This window comes from Strix aluco, chromosome 7, assembly GCF_031877795.1.
Source record: "Strix aluco isolate bStrAlu1 chromosome 7, bStrAlu1.hap1, whole genome shotgun sequence".
Classification (NCBI taxonomy): Eukaryota; Metazoa; Chordata; class Aves; order Strigiformes; family Strigidae; genus Strix; species Strix aluco.
Genome location: NC_133937.1, coordinates 4,815,059 through 4,837,420, shown reverse-complemented (window position 1 = coordinate 4,837,420; position 22,362 = coordinate 4,815,059). Strand labels below are relative to the sequence as shown.

The 22,362-nt window shown below is 40.0% G+C and overlaps 1 protein-coding gene across 2 annotated transcripts; it reads left to right on the top strand.

Annotated features, from left to right (window-relative positions):
• The first annotated feature begins 44 nt into the window (after positions 1–44).
• SUPV3L1 (Suv3 like RNA helicase) lies at positions 45–18,983 on the top strand. Of its 2 annotated transcripts, XM_074830266.1 has the most exons (15): positions 45–299; positions 5,594–5,671; positions 5,941–6,048; positions 7,639–7,753; positions 8,328–8,496; positions 9,981–10,092; positions 10,383–10,460; positions 11,586–11,677; positions 12,511–12,691; positions 13,082–13,175; positions 13,855–14,074; positions 14,433–14,513; positions 15,992–16,168; positions 17,638–17,786; positions 18,169–18,983. In XM_074830266.1, the coding sequence occupies exons 1-15, from the start codon at positions 56–58 to the stop codon at positions 18,665–18,667; spliced, it is 2,397 nt and encodes a 798-aa protein (XP_074686367.1). In that variant the 5' UTR covers positions 45–55; the 3' UTR covers positions 18,668–18,983. The 2 variants fall into 2 exon arrangements, with proteins under 2 accessions (XP_074686367.1, XP_074686368.1); XM_074830267.1 differs by lacking the exons at positions 45–299; positions 5,594–5,671; positions 5,941–6,048; positions 7,639–7,753 and having other exon boundaries at positions 8,336–8,485.
• The last annotated feature ends 3,379 nt before the right edge of the window (positions 18,984–22,362 follow it).

The following is a 22,362-nucleotide window of genomic DNA, read 5'->3' as shown; positions in this document are numbered from 1 at the left end:
TCTGTCGCGGGGCGATGACGCGTGAGCCCCGCGCCGCCGCTGCCCTTCGCTGCCGATGAGGCGGTGCGCGTGGCCGCTGCTGCGGCTCCCGGCGCGCGCGGGGCTCGTCCTCCGCCATGGCGGGGCCGCCGCCGCCCGCCTGCGTCCCGCCGCCGCGTCCTTCTCCTCCTCCTCAGTCGGCGGGGAGGGCAGTTCCCGGGGCCCCGACACCTCTCTCTTCGTGCCCGTGCCCCTGAAGCCCGTCGGCGATGCGGCCGAGGAAGACGTGGGCGCCGAGCTCACGCGGCCCCTCGACAAGGGTGAGTGAGGCGGCGGCCCGGGTCCTGCCCGCCCTCTTCCCGCCAGGACCGGAGGCGTGCTGCCCCTCTGCCCCGGCCTGCGGGGCTGAGAGGAATTGGCGGGACCCGCCGGCGGTCTCCTGAGCCCTGTGGGCGGGCGTCCCCTGGCCTCCTCTGACGGGCCCGCCGCTCCCTTCGCGTGGTTTCCTGGGGTTTTGTCTCCGGAGATCAGGGGATCTTTCCTTTCGGCTTGTCAGACCGCTGTGACTGCTCGTGCCCGCGAAGGCAAAAGTGGGATAAAGGCTGTCAGGTGAGGTAATACGACCGATAGTGAGGTTTTTACCAAGGCCCATTAGGCGTGCCCTGTGGGGAGGAAAAATCTGCTGGCCCAGTTCCTCCACTCCCTATTTCGTCGCAGTCAGGATAAAGGTGCTTGGCGTGGGGGCAGGTCCCACAGCTAAACTGAAACCTTGTGGCATTCCAAAACCATAACTGTATCTGAACTTAAAAGTCACAGTTTTCTCAAACATTGGTGTTACAGACAGAAGAGCATCGTCTGTGTGTGAATGTGCCTAGATCAAAATCGGGCAAAGCATTCAGTTTTTCTAGTTATTGGCCATCAGTGTTAGAAACTTAAATTTAACTTTCAGTTAGAACAGTGCAGGTCTGTTTGGGTATTCTTGGGTTTCCATATCTTAACGTATGAGCAAGTAAATGTTAAGTGTAGATTTCTGTGTGTCAGCTGGGAAAGCTGTGTCAAGAGCTATCTGCTTCAGTGCCCTCTCTGTTACGAGAGCTGCTGAGTGTGTCAGAAGCAGAACAGGAGTTTGAACTTCAGTCTTTAAGTAAAGTAATATCTTTCTCAGTGTTTTATGTTTCTCTTTTATCTATCTGCTAGGTATATATCCTGTCATTTTACTTGACACATTTATGTGGAAACAAGAAATTCTGTTGTTGACCTTTAGATGCTCTGCACTTCTGTTCTTTGATGTCTTTACATGTAATTATATTTCAAGAACCATTGACTGAGTGGTAACTGCTTTTTCAGTGTTTCCTTTCCTTTAATTATGAACGGTACATCCTCTTCGTTCTTCATCCATGTTCAGTCTTCTGATCAGGAAGGGTCTTATTTTATCTTGCTGTGCCAGCACACTATCTTTAAAGATTTGATAAATAAGAAACAAGTTCTTGTTCCTTTTGATGTTTGGAGATCCCAAAGCATTGAGGGTGTAAATGGAAACATTTTTTCTTCGTATGTTCTCCTAATTAAGTGTTCTGATGGCATATTATTCATATTAACTGCAGGCATAGGAAGCATGGGAAAACAATCTTAATTTGGTTAGAGCCCTTCAGAAAAGAATACCTGGCCCTGACAGCTAAAAAACCTAGCTAGGAGCAAAACCCCTGAACAGCTGTAATGCAAAAATTCTGTGTTGTTTTCAGACTTGTCTTTGAGTGTTGGCTTATATTAGTAGTGCATTCCTTAGGTGCCAATAAATATGAATAGTGGCATCTTACTTGTACATTCCTTGTTGTCTCATATATTAGATAAGCAGTTATGTTGGATTTCTTCAAAGGTACAACTAAAATGCTCTGGGAAAATATGTATAGATTCTGTTTGGTCTCTGCTAACTTGTTGAGAGAGAACAGATTGACTAAAGTTACTTACGTTCCCACGGGTGAAAACTGCTTCAAACAGCCTGAAGTTCTTCCAACGTGAGACTTGCAAGGAATACCAGCCAGGTGACCAGTATGGTGCTTGTCTGGCTTGTTGGCCTGTGGTGGGCTCTCTGTTGCTGTCAGTAATTTTGTATTTTGAAACCCATCAATAACGTTAAAGAGGAAACTGAACGAGACCTTCCTTAGCAAACATCATCCACTCTTTTTTATGAAATAGTCTTCCTCTTCTTCCCTCCCTTAGATTCTGACCACACACAGTATTATGCATCTGTTTTTTTTAAAATATTTTGAATGGAGAGGCTCTGTCAGATTCTGCTGTCAAATACTGAACTAGATTCAATAAAGCAAAATTTATATTTACAAGCTTTCTGTTTACAGCTTGTGAAGAAACTTTGTTACACTGCTCGTAATTCCGGTGTGAATCATCTGGTTAGCTTGTTACTTGCTGAAGTGAGACAGGGATCATAGTTTTCACGCTAGTCAAACCCTGTCAGTATAACAGAAGCCTTTTGAGAAGCTTACTTTTGCAAAGCCAGTTTTGCAAAACCTTTGTAACAAACCTGTCACTTCATGGCCTGTAGTGGAATTCATTCATGGCTGCATCTGTTTTCTACAACTTCATAGGAAGTGGATCCTTAGTGGGGATGTATGCCTTCCATTTTGGGGTATCGAGTAGGTTACAGTTAGAAGGACCCCTGCTTTTGAGCTTTTCTTACAGAGATTATGGGAGAATATGTCTTTCTGTAGCCTTTCATTGCTTTTACATCAGCAATGTTTCTGATATATTTTGTGATGATGATGTCATCATGGTGAAAGGCCCAAATGAACAGTTACAGGAAACAATAGAACAATATGAACTTGCTGTATGATGGAATGATTTAAGATCTAAATAGGTGTTTCCTGAAACCCTTGTATGATTGCCCTATCAAACAAGCTAATTGTTGAGTGACTAGGTAGCACATGAGCACGTTATAGGGAAATATCTAAGGAGCAGTTATGTAAAAAAAAAAGACGATAGAAGAAAAAAAAGAAACTGATGTTAAACTTGGGAGGGTGAAAGAGAAGAAGAGGTCTGCTCATGCTTATAGTATCAAAAGAAGGGAGTGTAAAGAACAATGAGAGAAGATAGGGATGGCATAAAGGTAGGTAATGTGCTATCAGTGCAGAGAGAGAAAGATTGGTACCTGGCTTCATGAACTTCAGTATCAGGCCTGAATGTTGCCAAGTCAGTGGGCAGCACAAACTAGGTTTGGTTTGTCTGTGGGCCTTCTGGTATGGAGATGATTCGTTATCCATTTTTAAATAAATATAAACAAAAATCTACTGTATGCAAGATCAGCACTTTGTGCCATGTGGCTTCACCGAATCCTTGATACGGTTGTTGATTTGGAGCCCTAATGCTCAATTGTCATATTGAACATCAACTCTATGGCTTCGATCGTCAGACCATGGGGCTGTGCTTTCTGGTGAGAAATGTAAGTGAGGGAAGACGAGGTATTGTCAGCAATTCATGCATCAGGAACAGGAGGTGCCTGAACAGGTGGATTAGTTAGATGCACAAGGTCACTTGGGCTGGACAATAGAAGTCTAATAGTTCTGGAGGAATTTTAAAATAAAGCAGTTCAGCTGCTGCAGTGGTAGCATACAGGCTTACTGAAGTGGACTGTTGTCATCTCAGATGCAGGAAAATGACTGAAAAGTCTTCCTGCAAATAGGGCTAAAACATCTAAATGAATCTGATACATTGGAGGCTAACTGCATTATTTCTGAACTTAACTACAGAGTCAGGTGGTCTTTTTACACAGAACCTTAAAAATGCTGCTGAGAAGTCAAAGTAATTGAGGAGTAAGAGCTAAAATACTGTTCAAGAATGAGAAAACGATAAAGAAAGGAAAATCTTAAAACAGGAGTGAATGATAAAAAGGGTAATGGTAGAGGCAGGACACAGACCTCCTTAGTATGTACCCTGATTGCTAAGCTGCTGCTGTAGAAATAGTACTATGTGCAGTTAGATTAAGCTCATGTGGGCATGTCTCGCTGGACTGCAGTGCCAGCTTTGTTTTGTTTTGATATACCTGATTGTTAAGATAAGTATTTGTGCTTAGGAAGGATCGTGACCTTGGGTGTTGAGGGCTGCAGTGGTCCCAATGTCATGTTGCCTTGGATAGTAACAAATGTTCTGGCATTGACCTTTTCATCTTGTAGTAAGGCCAGTAGGTTGTGAATTTAGCTACATGGCTGATGATGTGTTAAGTGTTACAACTTCTTAGGGAAGCTCTGAAGAGAATTTAGCCATGTGCTTTCTGTTAGTGCAGTGTTTTCCAATCTGTCTTTGATTTCCAGGCCCTTAAACATTTTCTGATGAGAGTATGAATGCCTGTGTGGTAAATGTAAGCCTGCTGACAATCTTTCTTAGTTACCTTTGTGAACATTTCAGACTGTGGGTTAATCTGTCAATGGAGTATTGTAACCATGCACAGGGTATGGGATGTAGCCACTGCTCTTGTGCTTCTGGCTTTGCCTGCAGTTGATCTTTGCCGTGTTCTTGTCACCTGATTATTTTTATTATGCAAAGTGGGTTATCTCTGTTCTAGAGTATAGCTTTTTAGAAAGAGAGGCAATCTTTCAGTAATTTAAGGTTGATCTCATGGGAAGCTTTCCATGTCACGGCAGAGACTTCAAAGAGTTACGGAGTTAGTTGCAGAGAGCAGAGCTTGGCGGTGTTGTGTTCAGTGACTTGTGCAGGCAAACCAGGGGCGTGCTGCATTATCTGTCAGTCCTAGCATTTTATAATACAGGGTTTGTAGGCTTGAATTTTAAGAATAAGTTTATGAATAGGTGCTCATGATATTTGCTAGATTTTTGTGTATTTCTGATCTACTGTAGATGGAGAGGGGACACATTTTTGCCACTGTGATTTGACTAACATTTAAATGAACTAAACTCAGAGTGTATATTAGTAAATACAGTTTTGTTGCAACTCTGAGATTGCCTCTTAGAGGGGAGGGAAAGTGTGTATTAATAACTTTAAAATAAGTTATTTTATACAAACAAATCTGAGTAATTTGTGATATATATATGAAGAAACTCTGTTAAGTTTTCTTCTCCCCTCCTTTATTTAACCTGAGAAATAGGAAGAATACTGTATCTGGTTTGCCTGATCTTTCTGGAGACTGTGTCTTGGAAGCAGTGTGGAGGAAAGAAGGTCTCAGGATGTTTAATAAAAAGCTGTCACCGAGTACTTTAAGCAGATTTACTTTTCATATTAAAAGCTGGTGTTTCCTGATAAGTGCTGATAAAAAGCAAACAAAAACCACCCCAAAACCTTAATTAGTTTGTTCCATAACATGTTGGCTGCAGGTTCCCACCTTTATGCTTTCCTATCAAGTACTGGGGAAAATGTGTCTCAAATACTGACCTCCTCTTCATGGCAATTCTTACTCTGCTGCAGTTTAAGATTGTCCTTTTCCACAATAGGCTTAATCATCGAATGTGTTTAATTTAGGGAGAAATCATTTGAGTCTGTTTGGCATGGCAAAGATTCCCTCTCTCCAGAGTACGAGCCATGATCTTTGGGCCAGGAGAATATGGTTTAATTTTGAGCAAACTAAAACAATATTACTCTTTTTCTTCAGGTGAAGTTCTAAAAAACTTAAATAAGTTCTACAAAAGAAAAGAAATCCAAAGACTAGGATCAGAAAATGGATTAGATGGTAAGAAAATGTTCTGAGATTTTTTTTTTTTTTAATGTGAAATGTGTTCTTATTCAGTTATGGTATTGGGTAGATCTGATCTTTTACGAGTCTCACAACACTGCTTAAGTTGTCTGTCACTCAGTTCAAATGACCTTGATATTTACTTGTAATATTTCATATTAATTCATAGGGTTTTAATGGACTACTTCAGTGTTTTATTGGGTGTTTACAAATATGGTTTTGTGATCCCAGTCACATTCCCTGTGCTCCTTTTTTTTTTCTTGCAGCTCGCCTGTTTCACCAAGCCTTTATAAGCTTTAGGAAGTATATCATGGAATCCAGTTCTGTGAGTGCTGATTTGCATATTATTCTCAATGATATATGCTGTGGTGCAGGCAAGTATCTGGGGTGCTTGTAAAATAAAATATGCAGTTTTTCTTGGTTTTGACCTGTATGCTTACCTATGTACCTGCCCCCCCCCCCCCCCCCCATGCTGTAATAGAGGTTAAAAATCACTGCTTTCCCATCAGAAACACTTGTGCCCATCTTATGGAGTGTTCTGTCCTTAAATCTTCTGAAGTGGAAACAAAAGAGGTGGAAGTCTTGGCAAGAAGCAGCCTGTCGTTTTCTAGCATCTGTTCATTGCTGAAATGAAAAGAGTACTGTTCCATTTTTTCCTCTCTTAAAAATTTAGTAGTCACTAGGGGGCACTTTGAGAGCTTTCTCCTGGCCAGGTGGCTTTAAGTACTTGGGGCTCTATGCCTGTGCTGTTTCCGTGTGCCAGGAACAGTCCGTGTGCCACGAAAGGCACTTAGAACTAAGAGGTGGTGCTAGCAGAAACAGCCTTCTCCACAGTTTGAGCTGCAGAATTTTGGCGTAGTATGTGTGTTTCTAATGATGGTAATTTAAAGGTTACAGTGGCCTTTAGTTTTGTCTTAAATGTAACCGTGTAGATTTTAAATGTTTACTGCCTTAGGAAATTTCAAGTGTCTTTTTATATTAGTTGTGCATAAAATCTTCCACATGATTTCCTCACTTCCGCTCCTTATTTACTTATATATGGTCATTGTTTATATATGCCTTAAAACTCACACATATAGGAGTGCAAGGGGTTGTTTATTGTGATAGTTTTGAAGTTTTTTAGTTGAGTTTTGCCTGTCCAAAGATGATAATTGAAAATACTAGAGTTTTTAAGTTCCTTAAATTTTCACAATAGTTTTGATTCATTGAATACTAATTCTCAATTAAAAAAACCCCAACAAACCAAAACACTGCTTTTTTTTTGGTCTGTGTGTGTGTGTTTGTTATAATAACAGTTTTTTAGATGCAGATAGTTCTTTGAAATTCTAGGAGAGCTGGACAATCGGAGTGTGACCTGAAATGGGACCTTTAAGCCACATATCTTCAATGCAGACATTCAGAAGAGTGAAACTGGATGTCTCCTCTGAGTGGATTTTTCTATTTTTGTTTTCTCACCTAGGGATTGGAGACTCACAATTTTGAACCAGCATTCTAAGTCTTAGTAGCTTAGGGAAGCCACAAACTATTCTGTTTTTTCTTTGTTTATTCATAAAAGCATTTTTGAAGATTTTATTTTGTTTTATTCAAAGGCAGCGTATGAATTCAGGAAGAAAAGGCTAAAATTTTCTTAGGACAGAAAAGCTATTACTCATCCCGCTTTTCCATAGCTTCTCATTTTATTTAGAAGTTCTCTAGACATGTAGGCTAACCAGAGTGAATGTACTGAAATGAGATTTCTTTTTTCCATGCTATTGTATTTGTATTATGTTGCTTAATGAGTCCATGTACTCATGTTAGTTTACCTTTCTGCCATTGAGATAATTATGGAACTTTGTAGAGAGCCAGAAGTTGAAAGAATTACATAAGTGTGTGGTGGAAGTAGTAGAAATTTTTTTTAAGTTTATTGTGAAGATACAGGCTTTCAGACAAGCATGCAAACTTTCTTAAAATGGTTTGTCTTCCAGGTCACGTGGATGATCTCTTCCCATTTTTCCTGAGGCATGCAAAGCAGATCTTTCCGATGCTGGACTGTATGGATGATCTGCGCAAGATTAGTGACTTAAGATTGCCACCCAACTGGTCAGTGTCTTTAAGTGGTTGCAGTGTTTTCTTTTCTTAGTGCCACAGAATTTCATAGTCTGTGGACTTAAGATTTATGAAGTATAGTTGCACTATGTTTTCAGTCCCATTTCTCTGTTTTTACAATAATTCACGTCAGGAACTCTTATCTTTGTTACAAGGTATATTGCAATCAATCAAAAGGAAAATAAGATTGTATTGGCTATGAAAGTCACTGAGTTGGTATTGCCTTTCCGGAAGGCTGTCTTCTGGCTGTACCTGTTTGGGAGGTAGCACGCCAGAACTTTAAAACATCAGTATGCCCGAGAGAGACCACAGTAAGGAGAATTATTTTGAACACAATGTGTGAATTCCACTCTAAATCTTTGAAAGCACTGTATGATTCAGAAGATGAATGTGTAAGACATAGTAACCTCTTTATACTGTCTCTGTTTAAGAACTTGATCTGCTTTCAACACACATTAAAAAGTCTATTAATAAGTAAATGCTTAAGCTGATTTGCAGTTTCCCCTGAATCAGTATCCAGAACACCAGATAAACGTTCAACAGATCTGCTTTTTTGTGTGTGTTTTAGGTATCCAGATGCCAGGGCTATTCAGAGAAAGATAATATTCCATGCTGGTCCTACAAACAGTGGAAAAACTTACCATGCTATCCAGAGATTTTTGTCAGCAAAATCTGGAATATACTGCGGTCCACTAAAACTTCTGGCTCATGAGATCTTCCAAAAGAGTAATGATGCTGTCAGTATATTACTTACCTACCTCCTTAGTACTGGAACAGTCTCATGAATGCATGTTTGTCAAGTACTGTAGTTGCTTAAGGCAGTCCATGAAGCAGTGTGCCTGGACGGGTGCCTTTGCTTCGCGGCAGTGTCAGCTCATGTGAATACCAGTTGTGTGTTGCTGCTTTAGGTGTGCAGAACGGAACATCGTTTCCCCAGATGGAACATCGCTTTCCCCAGAGCACATGCCATGCAATCATTGCTGTAACCTGCCTCCATTTTCCTGTAATTTTTCCCCTGCTGGGTTTAGCCAGGTTCTACTATTAGCTTTTTCAGTGTGGAAATAGTGGCGTCTTTTGCCCACGACCTTTATTTTAGCTTGTATGCAGGAAATCACCCTTGCTTAACTCCCCATAACCTTCTGCTTCAATGTTTAAATATATTTCACTCAACCATCTAACAAAAAGTACTGCAGCTTCAGATGCGTTGAGTTGAGGAGCAGTGCCCTAGATCAGGTCCCTAAAGGAAGCTTTCATTAGTCCTTTTTTTTTATTGCTTCCAGCATCTTTTTGAAAGCTCCTCACCAGTGTGTTTCCAGCTCCCCAGAACCACACCAGTTCTGAAGCATTACAATAACACCTCACATGTTAATGCAGCGTAGTGTCTATGTACAGTAGTGTTTATCAAATGATGTTGTGATTTCTCTTTTTGCTAAGTCTGTGGTTTAGAATTTGTAATTCCTATTACTGGTTTATCAAAAGCAACACATAAGAAAGATTGGCCTGTCCTGGGAGATATCTGTAACGCGTACTGCATAGTGAACATGGATTCCATGTCGTGATGTTCCTTGTTAGTAGAGTTACTGCACTTTTTACCATGTGTTTAGCGTGTGAGAACTTTTCACTTGGCAGCTTGTGGATCATACACAGCCCTTGAGGCTTAAACAGGGCTTCCTGCCTGGCTCTGCAGATGGCTGTAGATATGGAAGGAGCAGGCGTCTGTCTGACATTCAGCGAGTGTAGAGCTGACAGAGGGTGGTGGCCTTGCTGTCTCTTACAGCTGGTGCTCATTCACCCTTGCTGGGTGAGTATAAGGCAGCAGGTGAGACACCCAACAGGGCAATCACCAAATGAACTGGAAGAGACTGGAGCTTGCTGGGCTCCTTCACTGCTGGGCCTTACTTTATGAGCCCCTTGTACTACAGCTCTTCTGGCAGTTCTTTTGTTGCAGATGTGACAGCTCTGAAATGCTCAGAGGAAGATGTAATCTCCTGTAGGTGCAGGGGAGGGCATCTAATTACAGATACTACCTCTTCCTTGTACCCTTCGGTCTGATAGGACTTAAATACAGGGCACAAGTCTCAAAAAGTTGAGTAGTTATTTTCTAGATAGCTTCCATTATGCTGTCTTAGAAACTACTTTAAGAAACTATTTTTTTTCCCCTTTGGAAAGGGGATTCTGTTATATAAAATAAACTTAACATGAGTTATCTGAATTCCTTTAGAATGTGCCATGTGACTTGGTGACAGGAGAAGAGCGTGTGTATGCCAATGAAGATGCCAGACAAGCCCCTCATATTGCTTGTACCATTGAAATGTGCAGCACTAATACACCTTGTATGTATACATAATTGTTTCAGTCATATCTGTGGTATCTTTATGTGTAGTATTGCTTGGACTCTGAAGTAGCTGAGCTATTCCTTTTCACTCTTTAACAATTTCTGAACTATATTAGAGCAGTTAATGAAACCTGGATCATCTCAGAATAGCTTTTTGGATTAACTTTGGTAGAGGATCAACTTGATTGGAGCAGCCTTTTTTAGAAAGCTTTAGAGTTCCTTCCTGTGTTGTATTGCTGTTCTAGATGCTCTTCCTTGGTGCATCGTATTTTTCTTTTTTGTTTTAAGATGAAGTTGCTGTGATTGATGAGATTCAGATGATCAGAGATCCTTCCAGAGGGTGGGCTTGGACAAGAGCCCTTCTAGGTAAGCTTGTTTGTGTTGAGAATTAACTACTATAATGTGGTTGTAAATGGCATGTTAAATTCAAGCTTGGCAGTCAGTATATTTGTCAGTGGTTACAATATGTGATGCAAAATAAAAGCGAGTATTGTTTCTTCATATGTCTTCTCACAGCCGGTTAGAGAGATACTCTGCCTCAGAGGATTTGTCTGTATGGCAGCAAGTTACCTGTCATGTTTTACTTAATGAATGTTTTTTAAAAATTTTATTCTCTAAGGTACACAGATGCCTCTTTCAGTTTTGCTTCTGTGGATAATATGGAGTCTTTGTGTTGTTACACTATGCTGTCCTTTTACATTGATTATTTTCTAGAAGTGTGCTTTTTTGTTCAATTAAAACAACACAATTTTTCAGAGATTTCATTACGAAGAGATACTATTAGATGTTCGCCATGGTTCCATACATTAAATATTTTATAGTGTTCATTTCAAACGGCTCATTTATAGAGCTGTATTGATCTGCTAAATTCTTAGAAGAATGCTTCTTTTGATGATTTTAGAATTTTTTGAGAGCAATTTTTGAAACTTGTTTTTCCTCAGATTTTAAACAGAAGATTGGAATCTGATTCCCCCCCGCCCTTCCCTTCCCTGCTTTTGATGCTGAGTTTAAAAGGATGATTTGTCACACTTCCACTACCTCCTATTTTTTTCCCATTTTCTATCCTGACTGCATTAGAGACGTATTCATAATTTTTAGAAGGTCGTGCAGAAAACAAAGCTCTTCAGTTCTGCTGTGGTTTGAGAGTTAGTAAAACAATAGTACTAAGTAAAACATGCTCAAAGCTTTGTTCCATTTGTTCAGTGGTTGAGGGTACCTCCTGTTTTGGCTGTTTTGCTTTTGGGTGCAACAAGGTATTAGCTGCTCTGATTATCATACTAATGGGTTTCCAGGCATCAAGAGCAGCTCTGAGGAAGTAGCGTATTGTGGAAGAGGCTTTAGATTTGGGATGTTGAAGGAGGGGAAATACAGTCCTCATCGATGTGTTTAGCAAGCAAAATGTAATTTTTGGGTAACTTAAAAGTCAGATAAAGCTACTGTTGTCTATAAATATGTAACATTTTGCATTTTATTTCATTGGATCTTGTTCAGGACTCTGTGCGGAAGAAATCCACATTTGTGGAGAAGCTGCTGCTATTGACTTGGTGACAGAGCTCATGTACACTACAGGGGAGGAAGTTGAAGTAAGTTTTTTAATTCTGTAAAGTTACAGACAGAACCTCAGTCTCACCTTGCTGGAAAACAGGAAAAAATTTAGGGTCTTTAGGGGTTTTAACTGATTAAAGTTATTCTTGCACAAGTTCTTGTTAAAATGTTTCTCAATTACTGTAAACCAAAGGAGATGTTGCAAAGTTATTTCATTTTTAATAGTGATATTGTTTTGCTAAAGAAGATCAGTGCTTTGAGTTCCCCTCAGGGAATGTTACAGCTCTTCCTGAAGGGCACAGTGCCCTCAAATCTGCTGAGGTTACTGGATCTGTTGATAGTTATTCTCTATATGATGAAGAAAGGAGTTAAAAGCGCTAATATCTCCAGAAAAAAGTGACTGAATGACCTCTGACACCCAAATTTACAATAATAAATATTTTCTTTTACTTGGGAAGATTCCTTTGTGAAAAATTATTTAAAAACATAAAATATGGTCCTAAGAAAGTCCAGCCTGTATGATTTCCTGGTGAATTAGCTGTAGCTTTATGTATCTGTGTGTGGTGGGGCATGTGATTCTGAAAGGGGACCAGTTATAGCATTCAGGTGACTGGGTGAAAACAGACTCTCATTTCTTGATAGAATTGCTACATAGCCTGTATACTACTTTCCTTGAATCTAGTTCACATGTGAAAATATATAGTTCTTCTGTTTCTTGAAAAGTCCATATAGTTCTCAGCTTGGGAAGTGCTGCAGACATGCAAGTGCATAAGGTGTATGTCACCTTCTCGCCTGTAATTATCCCTTAAGGGCTGCGAGAGATATTTTTCATTGAAAAACTTATTGTCTTTGACAACTCCTTTGATTCTAGGTCCGAAACTACAAGAGACTCACTCCTCTTACTGTGCTGGATTATGCCTTAGAATCTTTAGATAACCTCCGTCCTGGGGACTGCATTGTCTGTTTCAGTAAGAATGACATTTATTCTATCAGTCGACAGATTGAAGCCAGAGGATTAGAGTGTGCTGTCATATATGGCAGTCTGCCACCAGGTAAAGCACTTTTCCTTTTATTTTTAAGGGAACATTCTGCTTCTTGCTGCTTTCTTAGAAAAAACTTTTAAATGAAGCAATACAAGTTTTCCTAGTTTTACATCTCTATATAGTTAGAGAAAGTTAATCAACTTTTGTTGACTGGTGTTTTAATCTTGGGATTAGACCTTTATTAGGTACTTAATAGTGATCTTCAGATAGATGTACTTAAATGAGGTCTGCCCACAGCTCTGGGAATGAGTTAAATCCCTCCTGCTCCCTTCCCCCAACAACAGCCAAATACCTTTTTTTTCTTTTTCTCTGCCTGTTATAAAGGCATTGGGCTTAGTGATACATTGTCTTTGTTTTGCAAGAGTTTGCTATGTGAAGTGTTTTGTCATTCTGTTTTAGGAACAAAACTTGAACAGGCAAAGAAATTCAATGATCCTGACGATCCATGCAAAATTTTAGTTGCTACAGATGCAATTGGAATGGGACTCAATTTGTGAGTACTTGGAGCAGGTTATGATATGGGGCTTTTTGGTGGGGTGTTTTTTGCTGGTATGATACCTGATACCTGCATTAGTTTCCTCACTTGTTTCTCCCCAGCTTGACTAATTTGGCTAGATATCTGCTATGTCTAGATAACATAGTACATAAATTTTAATTCTGAAGTAGTGCCCAATTTGACTGGGTAGAACTAAGCTTTAATTTTAAAACTGATCCTAAGAATTAAGTGCCTCACTTGGCCTAATTCTGTGTGATAGTAGGCACTGTTATCCTTTCAATTCACTGGAGTCAGATGTGCTAGGTTGGCAGAGTATCAGACTCTTGCATTTCTGAAATGTAGAGCAGGTTCAGTTCAGTTTCAGGTGTATTTTGTTGCTGAAGACGATGCAGTCACATTGCTCTAAACTACTGAGGCAGATGATGAATGGATTGGGACCCTATGAGAACACGACTGATGTGTGTAGGGATGATGATTCTCCTGCAACTAACCGGTAGTTTTATGCTGCACTTTTGAATATGCCGTGTCCATAAGCAGCATCTGTGATCCCTTAATTTATAGAGGGGAAAAAAAGCTCAATGAAAAAAAAAAAGGCTTTAATCCTCCTGTGGCAGGTTGTATATTGAAAATCATTTGCAAAAAAAGATTCCTCTTTGTTTTTGTTCAAATATTTCAGGTGTATAAAAAGAATAATTTTTAACTCTATCGTAAAGCCAACTGTCAATGAGAAGGGAGAAAAGGAAATAGACTCCATTACAACCTCTCAGGCTCTACAAATCGCAGGCAGAGCTGGGCGTTACGGCTCATCCTTCAAAGAAGGAGAAGTCACTACAATGCATCGTGATGACCTCGTACAGCTGAAGGAAATTTTGAGTGAGCCTGTGCGACCTGTGAAGGTGAGAGGCTCAGTGCAGTTTGTACAGATGTGCTCTGGAGCTGTTTTACCATCCCAAATTATTTTTCCTTGTGTCTGTTTACAGGTTAATAATAAAAATGGATTATGTCATGCTGGAATGACTTTGAATCTGTGTCCTATTTGGAGACCTGCAATATTTCATTTATATTGAAGCTGATCTTTTAAGAATTGAAAGCTCAAACACAGTTCTTAAGTTCCAGATGAGTGTGCTAAATAAACTGGACTCTAGGGTGCTTTGATTTCTTGCTTTTTATCTTTCTAGATTTTGGTTCTGATGCACTAACTTAAGAAGAATATTGAGAATTAATGGAGATTTTTTTTCTTTATTTTCCCTTTAGGCAGCTGGCCTACATCCTACTCCTGAGCAGATAGAAATGTTTGCTTATCATCTCCCTGATGCTACTCTATCCAATCTAATTGTAAGAATGATCAAAATATTAGCTTCTTTAAAAATTAAGCATTGTTTATAGTCACTGTTTTTGTACGAAGATGCACTTTGGGAACCTAACAGACAACCTTGTGTGTATCTTTTATCAGTTGGATTCTTCTTTCTACCACAGCAGTGACTGAAAATACGTTTAAAATGCTTAACTGTTAAATGTTATAATAAACTTGAAAGCTGTTGAAGTGTGTAAATATGTTTACACGTGTTGAAGAGTGTGCAACAACCTTTTCATTTCACCTTTCCTGTATTTTACATGTAGACATTTTTGCTCTGAGGCTGAAAATATTAGAGACTAAAATTTTGATAAATTTATGTGAAAATTCCTGGGAAACTGGGCTGGTTATGTCAGATTTCTGTACATCTGAGAGCTACCTCTCATTTTTTTCCTGGTTCTGTGGAATTTGTAGTAAATAAGTATCTGCTTAACTTTGAGAAAATAGATTTTATAGGATCTACTTGATCTCATCATTAGCTGGATAAAATTTTTGGAAGTGCCTAAACCTTTTAAAGTAGAAATTAAGCTTCCAATGGTGTATTTAAAAAATAGTATCATGGTTTTTAGTACGCTGAGAAATTCTCAGCAGCTTTCATGGATTTAAATGCATATTATTGTTCTCTGCTGATGTGCTGCTATGTAGCAAAGTGTATGATTTCTAACCTCAAGGCAAAAGATTATACTTGGAGACCTCCTGGAAGACTTGAGGTGGTAGAGTAACAGCACATCTTTAAAATGTTACTGTTGAGAATTTCTGGGCTAGCATTAGAGGTATTAAGATTAAAAAACCCGTTAATCTCTTAAGTATTCAGTCACATACTAATTAAGAAGCTCAGTGTTTCTGCAATGGTCTTTTAAAAAAAATCTTTCAAAGATTTACACTAGAGAAATAATTTTGGGGGCCCAGAAAAATTCCATCTGCAATGTGCAGTGGCATCTCCTATTTCTCTGAACCTTGGTTAAGTTTCAGGTATTCTCTGAACTCCTCTATTGCAATACTGTATTTATCTTGTGATTTCTTTCTTCCTAAAAGAGATCTGTTCCTGATATTGGGCTAAAAATACCTCGATTATTGAATTTTATGCTGTAAAGATAGCTTTTTGGGTCATATGAAGTGACAAACCTGGAACAGGTTCTAAGCATAGTCGTAACTGGTTCCTGTGATGGTATCTGTAACTAAAATGTACACTTCCAGACATTGAAATTGAAAATGCTTAAATAAAGCTTAGTGTGTTATGTCTTCTCTGATTCTGTGTTAGAGAATTTAATGACAATCCTGTTAGTAGAGGGAGCTCCCCTGTCCCCTTTTTTATTACTGTGGTCAAGTTTGATATTTTTAACTGTTCTTTCAGTATAACTAGCCTTTGAAACACTAAATAATTTTTTGCTTTGGTAATAGAAAGTTTAACAACCCTTTTCTGTAATAACATCTTCTTCATTTGGTTATATTTTCACAGGATATTTTTGTGAGTCTCTCACAAGTTGATGGGCTTTACTTTGTCTGCAATATTGATGACTTTAAATTTCTAGCAGATATGATTCAGCACATTCCACTAAATTTGCGATCACGATATGTCTTCTGCACTGCACCCTTGAACAGAAAAGAGCCTTTTGTGTGTACCACGCTGTTGAAGGTCAGTTACTTTTTCCCTCCAAAAAACCGTGGTATATATATTGGAGCAAGTGGGTCTTGGTGCATACTGCTGCTGTATTTATTGTGGATTTTGTCATTAGATCATTTGAGAGCATTCTTGAAGTGCTCACAGGTAGTAATATAAAACAGCTGCAGATATAGGTATATTTAAATGGAGAACTCATTCTCATTTTGTGATATAAATTAAAGTTTGGATGGCTTTTCTGCTGTTTGCCTCAGAGAAACCTACTGCTTGCCTTGCAGGTGATCTTTGAACTGGGAGAGATCAGAACTGTGTTACGTAGTTACTTGTGCACTGTTAAGTGTTGCACTACAGTGTGTCTAAAAGTAGTCCTTAAAAAACAAGATACCACTGGTTCAAGGTGTTAGCTTGTCAGCAAAAGAAAAGAATGTGGGTTTAGGTGTGATTGCTGATGTTATAGTACAGTTACATAGAATTAAAACCCCAGAAAATACAGTGCTGTAAGTTGCTCTCAGAATTATGTTGTTTCATTTTTCAGGCCTAGATGAACTGTTTTCCACTGTGCTCCCGGAGTGATTATTTAGAGGAATTCGTAGTCAGCTGATTTCAGTTTTTCAGGATTAATAATTTTATTTGGGACTCTTACTTTGTTAGACAGTATAACCTTTGTCCCCTTTTAGAGACACATTTTTTAATAAAATAGTGTAAAAATGAAACTGATGCGGTTTACTCATGTCATAGATATTAGACCTGTGCTTTTCAAAAATGGCTAATAATGTCCTTTACAAATTGAGTGATTGAATTAAAGAGTTGGGAAAAAAAAGTGCCTCATTAAGAAAATGCTGAGCATTCAGATCCCAAGTAATGAAGGTACAGAGGGACATAATGTGATGTTGGAGGGAGGTAGGCTGTTGTGAATGCCTGTGTGAATTTAAGGCCCATTCCTTGGCAAAAAACAACTTCTGGTATCAGCCAGTTAGGAAGCAGTTAATCCAAGTCATCAATGCTCATGAAGATTTTAAATTTATCTTGTTTATCTGTTAGTAAAAGAGCTGAGATGTTTTGGTTTCAGAAGGGCTGATTTCTAGTGCAGATTAATCTGTTTGGGTTGTGAATAGTGTGTTTCTTAAGTCAGGGAACACAATGAACATTTTCTGAACCCTGGAGATTCTGAAACAAGATAATTCCATCTGCTTTGCTAGATGAAATCATATGCCTTCACTGTTAACGCTTTTCTGGATAGCTCTGTTCTTCTGTTGCTTAACTCTGTGTGTGGCTCCTGGACAAATTGTGTTAATGAGGCCCTGGAAAGGAGAGGTGACTCCTGTGTTGAGTAATTAAGTAAAAGAATGTGTGGCATTTGGGCTGTGTAAAACAAAGCAGGTATTTTCTGGAGTATTCTATGTATACAGACTCAAGAGAATTTAACTCATTTGGGATTTCTTCTTTCCTGACTGAAGACTTTACTGAATCTGCATGTTTTTCAGTTTGCAAGACAGTTCAGTAGAAATGAGCCTCTGACGTTTGACTGGCTCTGCCGGCACACCAAATGGCCATTACCTGCTCCAAAGAACATCAAAGAACTTGTACACCTTGAAGCTGTTCATGATGTTTTTGACCTCTATCTGTGGTTAAGGTATTGTCTTTGTGCTTGAAAATTGTTTTTGTTTTTTCCCAATATTTATGCCTTGGAGTCCTAGAAAAGCAGGGTCTTCAAGCCCGTGTGTATGTGGTGCAGTATGGGCTCCTTTGGCCCCTTAGGGGATCTTGACAAATGCAGATGTAGCTGTGTTGTGGGAGCAAGTCCCAGGTTCTGCAGAGAACAGTTTGACTGACAGTAGGTTAGAAACAAGGTGATCCTGGTCTGGAGCAGCTGAGATGCCACTTAAAATACGGTGGCCTTCCCATGCAACACGTAATAATTTTTTTTTACTTTACGTAGTTATGTATCTCGTTTTTGTCTCAGTCAGCAGTCTTTTAGTGAAAAGGTTTAATTGTGTGTTGTTTTGCCTCTCCAGTTACCGCTTCATGGATATGTTCCCTGATGCTGTCCTTGTAAGGGATATTCAGAAAAAACTAGACAACATTATACAAGTTGGTGTCTGCAACATCACAAAGCTGATCCGAGCTTCCCAATCTGCAGCTGTTCCTGGCACAGCAGAAGTTCTGTCAGAAGACTTTCCTCTTTCAAGGACTAAGAGGGATACCAGGGTGGTTTCAGACCACCAGGGTGGTGCAAAATCCACAGAGGCACTCTCTATTGCAGTGGATGTTCCGGGAGAAAGGAGAGCAAAGAACTTGAAAGCCTATCGGTCTGCTACAAGGCAGGAGGATCTGAAAAGTCATGGACGTGGATCTCTTGCCAACAGATTGCTGCGTGAAGGACTTCTAACACAAGAAATGCTGAGACAGCTGGAGAGTGAGTGGCAGGATCAGCACAGGAATGGTAGATATGGCCTTGGTTCAAAAAGAGATGATTGGAATAGTTCAAAGGAAACGGGAAAAAAGAAAAAATAGAACCATGTCCTAATTCTGTTTAGTTTTTATTCCTAAAATAAAATACTATTTTAATAACTTCTTTGACATTTCATGTTTACACTGCTGCAGCTCCTTGATGTTTTGCCTTTTCCTGTGACCAGTTACGTGAAACACTCAGAGAAACGGACTCTTAAAAGCTCAGAGGCCATAAGTTTGCTTTTACCAGTCAGCTGTACACTTTTTCAGTCGTGGTGTTCAGCGTTAAGTGTACGATCTACTGCTATGTGAAAATTTGAACTTGATGTCTTCTTGCGAGATATCCTCACATCATTAATAAACGTCAGATATTTCACTAGTAATGAGTTAGCTACTCATTCTATCCCTTCCCAAAGGGCAGAGTTTAACAGATAACGAACAAGTAATGAACAACCTGCCAGGAAATGGGGTCAGAATGGTGATAGGAGTCATGCGCCTCTAACCTTTGTGTCCTGTGAAAATGTGGAAGGAGGCGAAAAGCATTTGTGTTAACACGTTGGGGAATGATGAAACTCTGGCCATGGGCATTTCTGAGTAAATTCCAATTCTGTCATCTGAGGGGTAATTACTGAAACAAAGCAAAATCTGTCCTTGCGCTTTAAATTGTATTCTTTCTCCTAGGAAAAGCTCATCACACTCATTCAGGCAAAGTTTGCGGGGAGAAGAGAGGAAAAACGTTGGTTTATGATTTGGGGGGGGGAGGAGGAGATGTTAGAGGCATAGGTATAATTTATTTACTTTTGATAAATTCAGATGTCTGTTTCTCCTTGACTTTTCTAATTCAGTTTCACACAAATTATTCTGTTGCACTTCTTCAGTGGTTTTTTGATTCATATACCAGTTTGTTTGTGATACCTAAATTTTGAGAGAAGACATGAAATATTTGACTTAAACTCACATAACAGCTTATAGTTTAAGTAACAGCTTGTGGGTTGGTATTTGTGCCAGTAGTATTTCCACATACCTGTTTTATCGTGACTATCATAAACTGGAAAAGTTAGGTGCTTGCCACCTGGAAGAAGGTTTAATTTGTTGGAACTAAGTTCTCAGGAAAGAGACTTATTTTCCTGATGCAGTCTCACTGATGAATAATGTTTAAGACAGTGCACCACCAGGTTATGCCTCTTTCATACGTGTGCCAGATGCTCTGTCATTTGTTTTTGGCATGAGCAGGAATACTGGAGAGTGGAAAGAATCAGATGTTGAAACTGCTGTGTGTTCGCAGAAATGGGTTTCAGCGCTAGGTCGTGTTGCTGGGGCTGCTTGAGGAGAATAATGCTGGAGCAACCCTATTTCTGGGGTTGGCTGTATAAAAGTGCAGACCCTGCTTCTATTAATGTTGGGTTTTGTGTAAAAGCCAGGTTGAATTTCACTTTACCGGACTTTCTGAAATGATCAGCCACATATTTCTGCAGGTTGAAAGTTTGCTCTGAATCCCCTTTGTTTCCTCCTAGTATCAGTCCTCTAAGATGCTGGTCAGAAATGTCTGCAGCAGTTTGAATAATGTTTTCAACAGCCGTTTTCAGTGTATTTCATCTATTCTTCCCCCATTATTTACTAAAAAGCAAAGCAGTGTGTAAATGTTTCTAGTCTGCATGATCCTCCTGCTGATTTCAGTACCCGACTGGTGGGGAGGGAAAGTTTTAGGTCTTTCCCCTGCAAAGCCCCATCTTTCTTTCCTCCCCCAAGAAAAACCAAGCAGCTATGTATGTGTGGCAACGGCCATGTGAATGTCCTGAATTTTCTGCTTTGCGGATGAGTAATTCTGCTTTGCTTTCCCAGAGTCCTGACAGCCACTGCTTAACAGCACCATGACTTGCACAGAATGCGAGTTTGCAATTAACCCTTGCAAATGTATTCCACTGGATACTATTCAGATAGCTTCTGTGATGTGGATTTACAGGGTTGAGTGGTATCGATTGCCTCCTCGTGTCCTTTGCACTTGACAGACTCGAAGGGAAGTTGTGGTTGCTCAAGCCTGCAGACAGGTTTTGACAGCATGCATTTGCCCACTTACCCCTTGGACTGCAAACTCCTGACTGAATCTGCAAACCACTGTTTAAAACCACACTAATGCAAGGATGACTCCTCTGTTTTCTCTCCCCCAATATGTGTGGGGTTGGGTTGCAGGAGACCCACATTGCTACTGTACTTTGCTTCTAGTCTGTTTTGATAAATTTATCCTTTAATTGTATGCTAAGCTGTGTACTAGTGTATATTTTTGAGCTAGGAAAGAGTGGCTGGGACTTCGGGTATAAGCCAGCCTTGTGTTTGAGCAGCAAGCCTTGCAATAAGGAAGCTAAATGACTATAAGCATTCTTTTTTGTATTTTGCTGAGATTAGCACTTGGCTTAACTCATTGCTTGTTTCCATAGTGACTCCATAGTAACTGTTTTAAGAGCTCTGAAGTTTATTCAGGCGTTTCCAGGCTGACTTTTTATGAAAGTTTTCTTTTCTTCTGAGCTAATGGTGTGGCTGTCATTGACTCCCATTAGAATGGCTGCCAAATTGGTCCCATGTGGTACAATCCGGACTGGTGTGGTGCAGAGCTATGCCAGCTGCACATTTTCAACGTGCCCTGTGCAAGCAAGCCCCTGGGGGAGGACTGAGCGAGCGGCTTCTTGCTCTTCTTCACCAGGCTGTGCTGAAACTTTTTCTTTTTAAAAAACATCAACAACATTGTTCACTTGGATCTGGGAATCACATTTGCAGAACTGTTTATTTCAGATGTTCACATTTCCAGATGAATTTCCAGCATTCAAGTTACAGATGTTTGGATGTTTATTGATTTCACATTTTTTTTGTGTGTGTGTTTTCTTGTTATGCTTCAAATGTGAAATACTGATTGTAACAGCACTACTTGGAAAAAGCCTTCTTTCTCTTAAGCCAGGGTGCTCTTTCCTGACTGTGCTGTCTCCATCTCTTCTAAATAGTGTCTATCCTTGGAGTGGATTTTCCAGTCAGTCCACTCAGGTGTTCTGCCTTACTTTGCCACCTGATGTTGCCCTGGGAGGGGCATATGCAGGACGAATGCGGGGACCCCTTTCTGTCCTGAGTTTTGATGAACTTGTGGGAATGTAATGTGGAACAAAGCTCCTGCTACTGGGAGGGGAACGTGTTCTAAGGGTTGGTCTTGGAAGCACAAGCTATAACAAAGAAGGATTTCTCCTGATGACTCTCACCTGTAGCCTTGTCCACTGTCTCCTTGTTAACCTGGGTGCCAGACTCAGCAACCAGTGTTGCCGCTGCCTCTGATACCTCACCAAAGATAGATGCGTTTCTCCAGCAATAAAATGCTTATTAATATGGTACCTCTTTCTGGAGGTAACTGGTGATGCACTCAGACATTTATCTGAATTTCCCCACTGTAGCTGTGAGCTCCTTTTCTCTGCAGGCCTTTGACTGCAAGGCTGTGGCAGGCGGATGGGCTACGTGAGCACCAGCCTCTTCAGGATTCTCCATTGTGCCTTGAGATAGGGTTTGGAGGGAGAACTGCAGGAGCAAAAAGTAAAGAGAGGGTATTACAACTTTGAAGTCTTGTTGGCCCTTGCAAAAGGGGAAGAAGGGAGGGTTTGTGACTAACTTTTATTGGGTGCAGCTCGAACAAAGGGAAAACCACCATTGCCTCAAGCCTCCAAGCTGCATGCAGTTGGAGCTGATCTGTTCACTTGGTCCTGGATTGTTTCCCCTGTACTGGC

What these genes read in the sequence shown, in the direction of transcription:
- SUPV3L1 (XM_074830266.1), top strand. Translation starts at nt 56, where the DNA reads ATGAGGCGGTGCGCGTGGCCGCTGCTGCGGCTCCCGGCGCGCGCGGGG. An exon ending in ATTGGAATGGGACTCAATTT is followed by an intron (nt 13,176 to 13,854) that starts GTGAGTACTTGG and finishes CAAATATTTCAG; the next exon opens with GTGTATAAAAAGAATAATTT. An exon ending in GACCTCTATCTGTGGTTAAG is followed by an intron (nt 17,787 to 18,168) that starts GTATTGTCTTTG and finishes TTGCCTCTCCAG; the next exon opens with TTACCGCTTCATGGATATGT.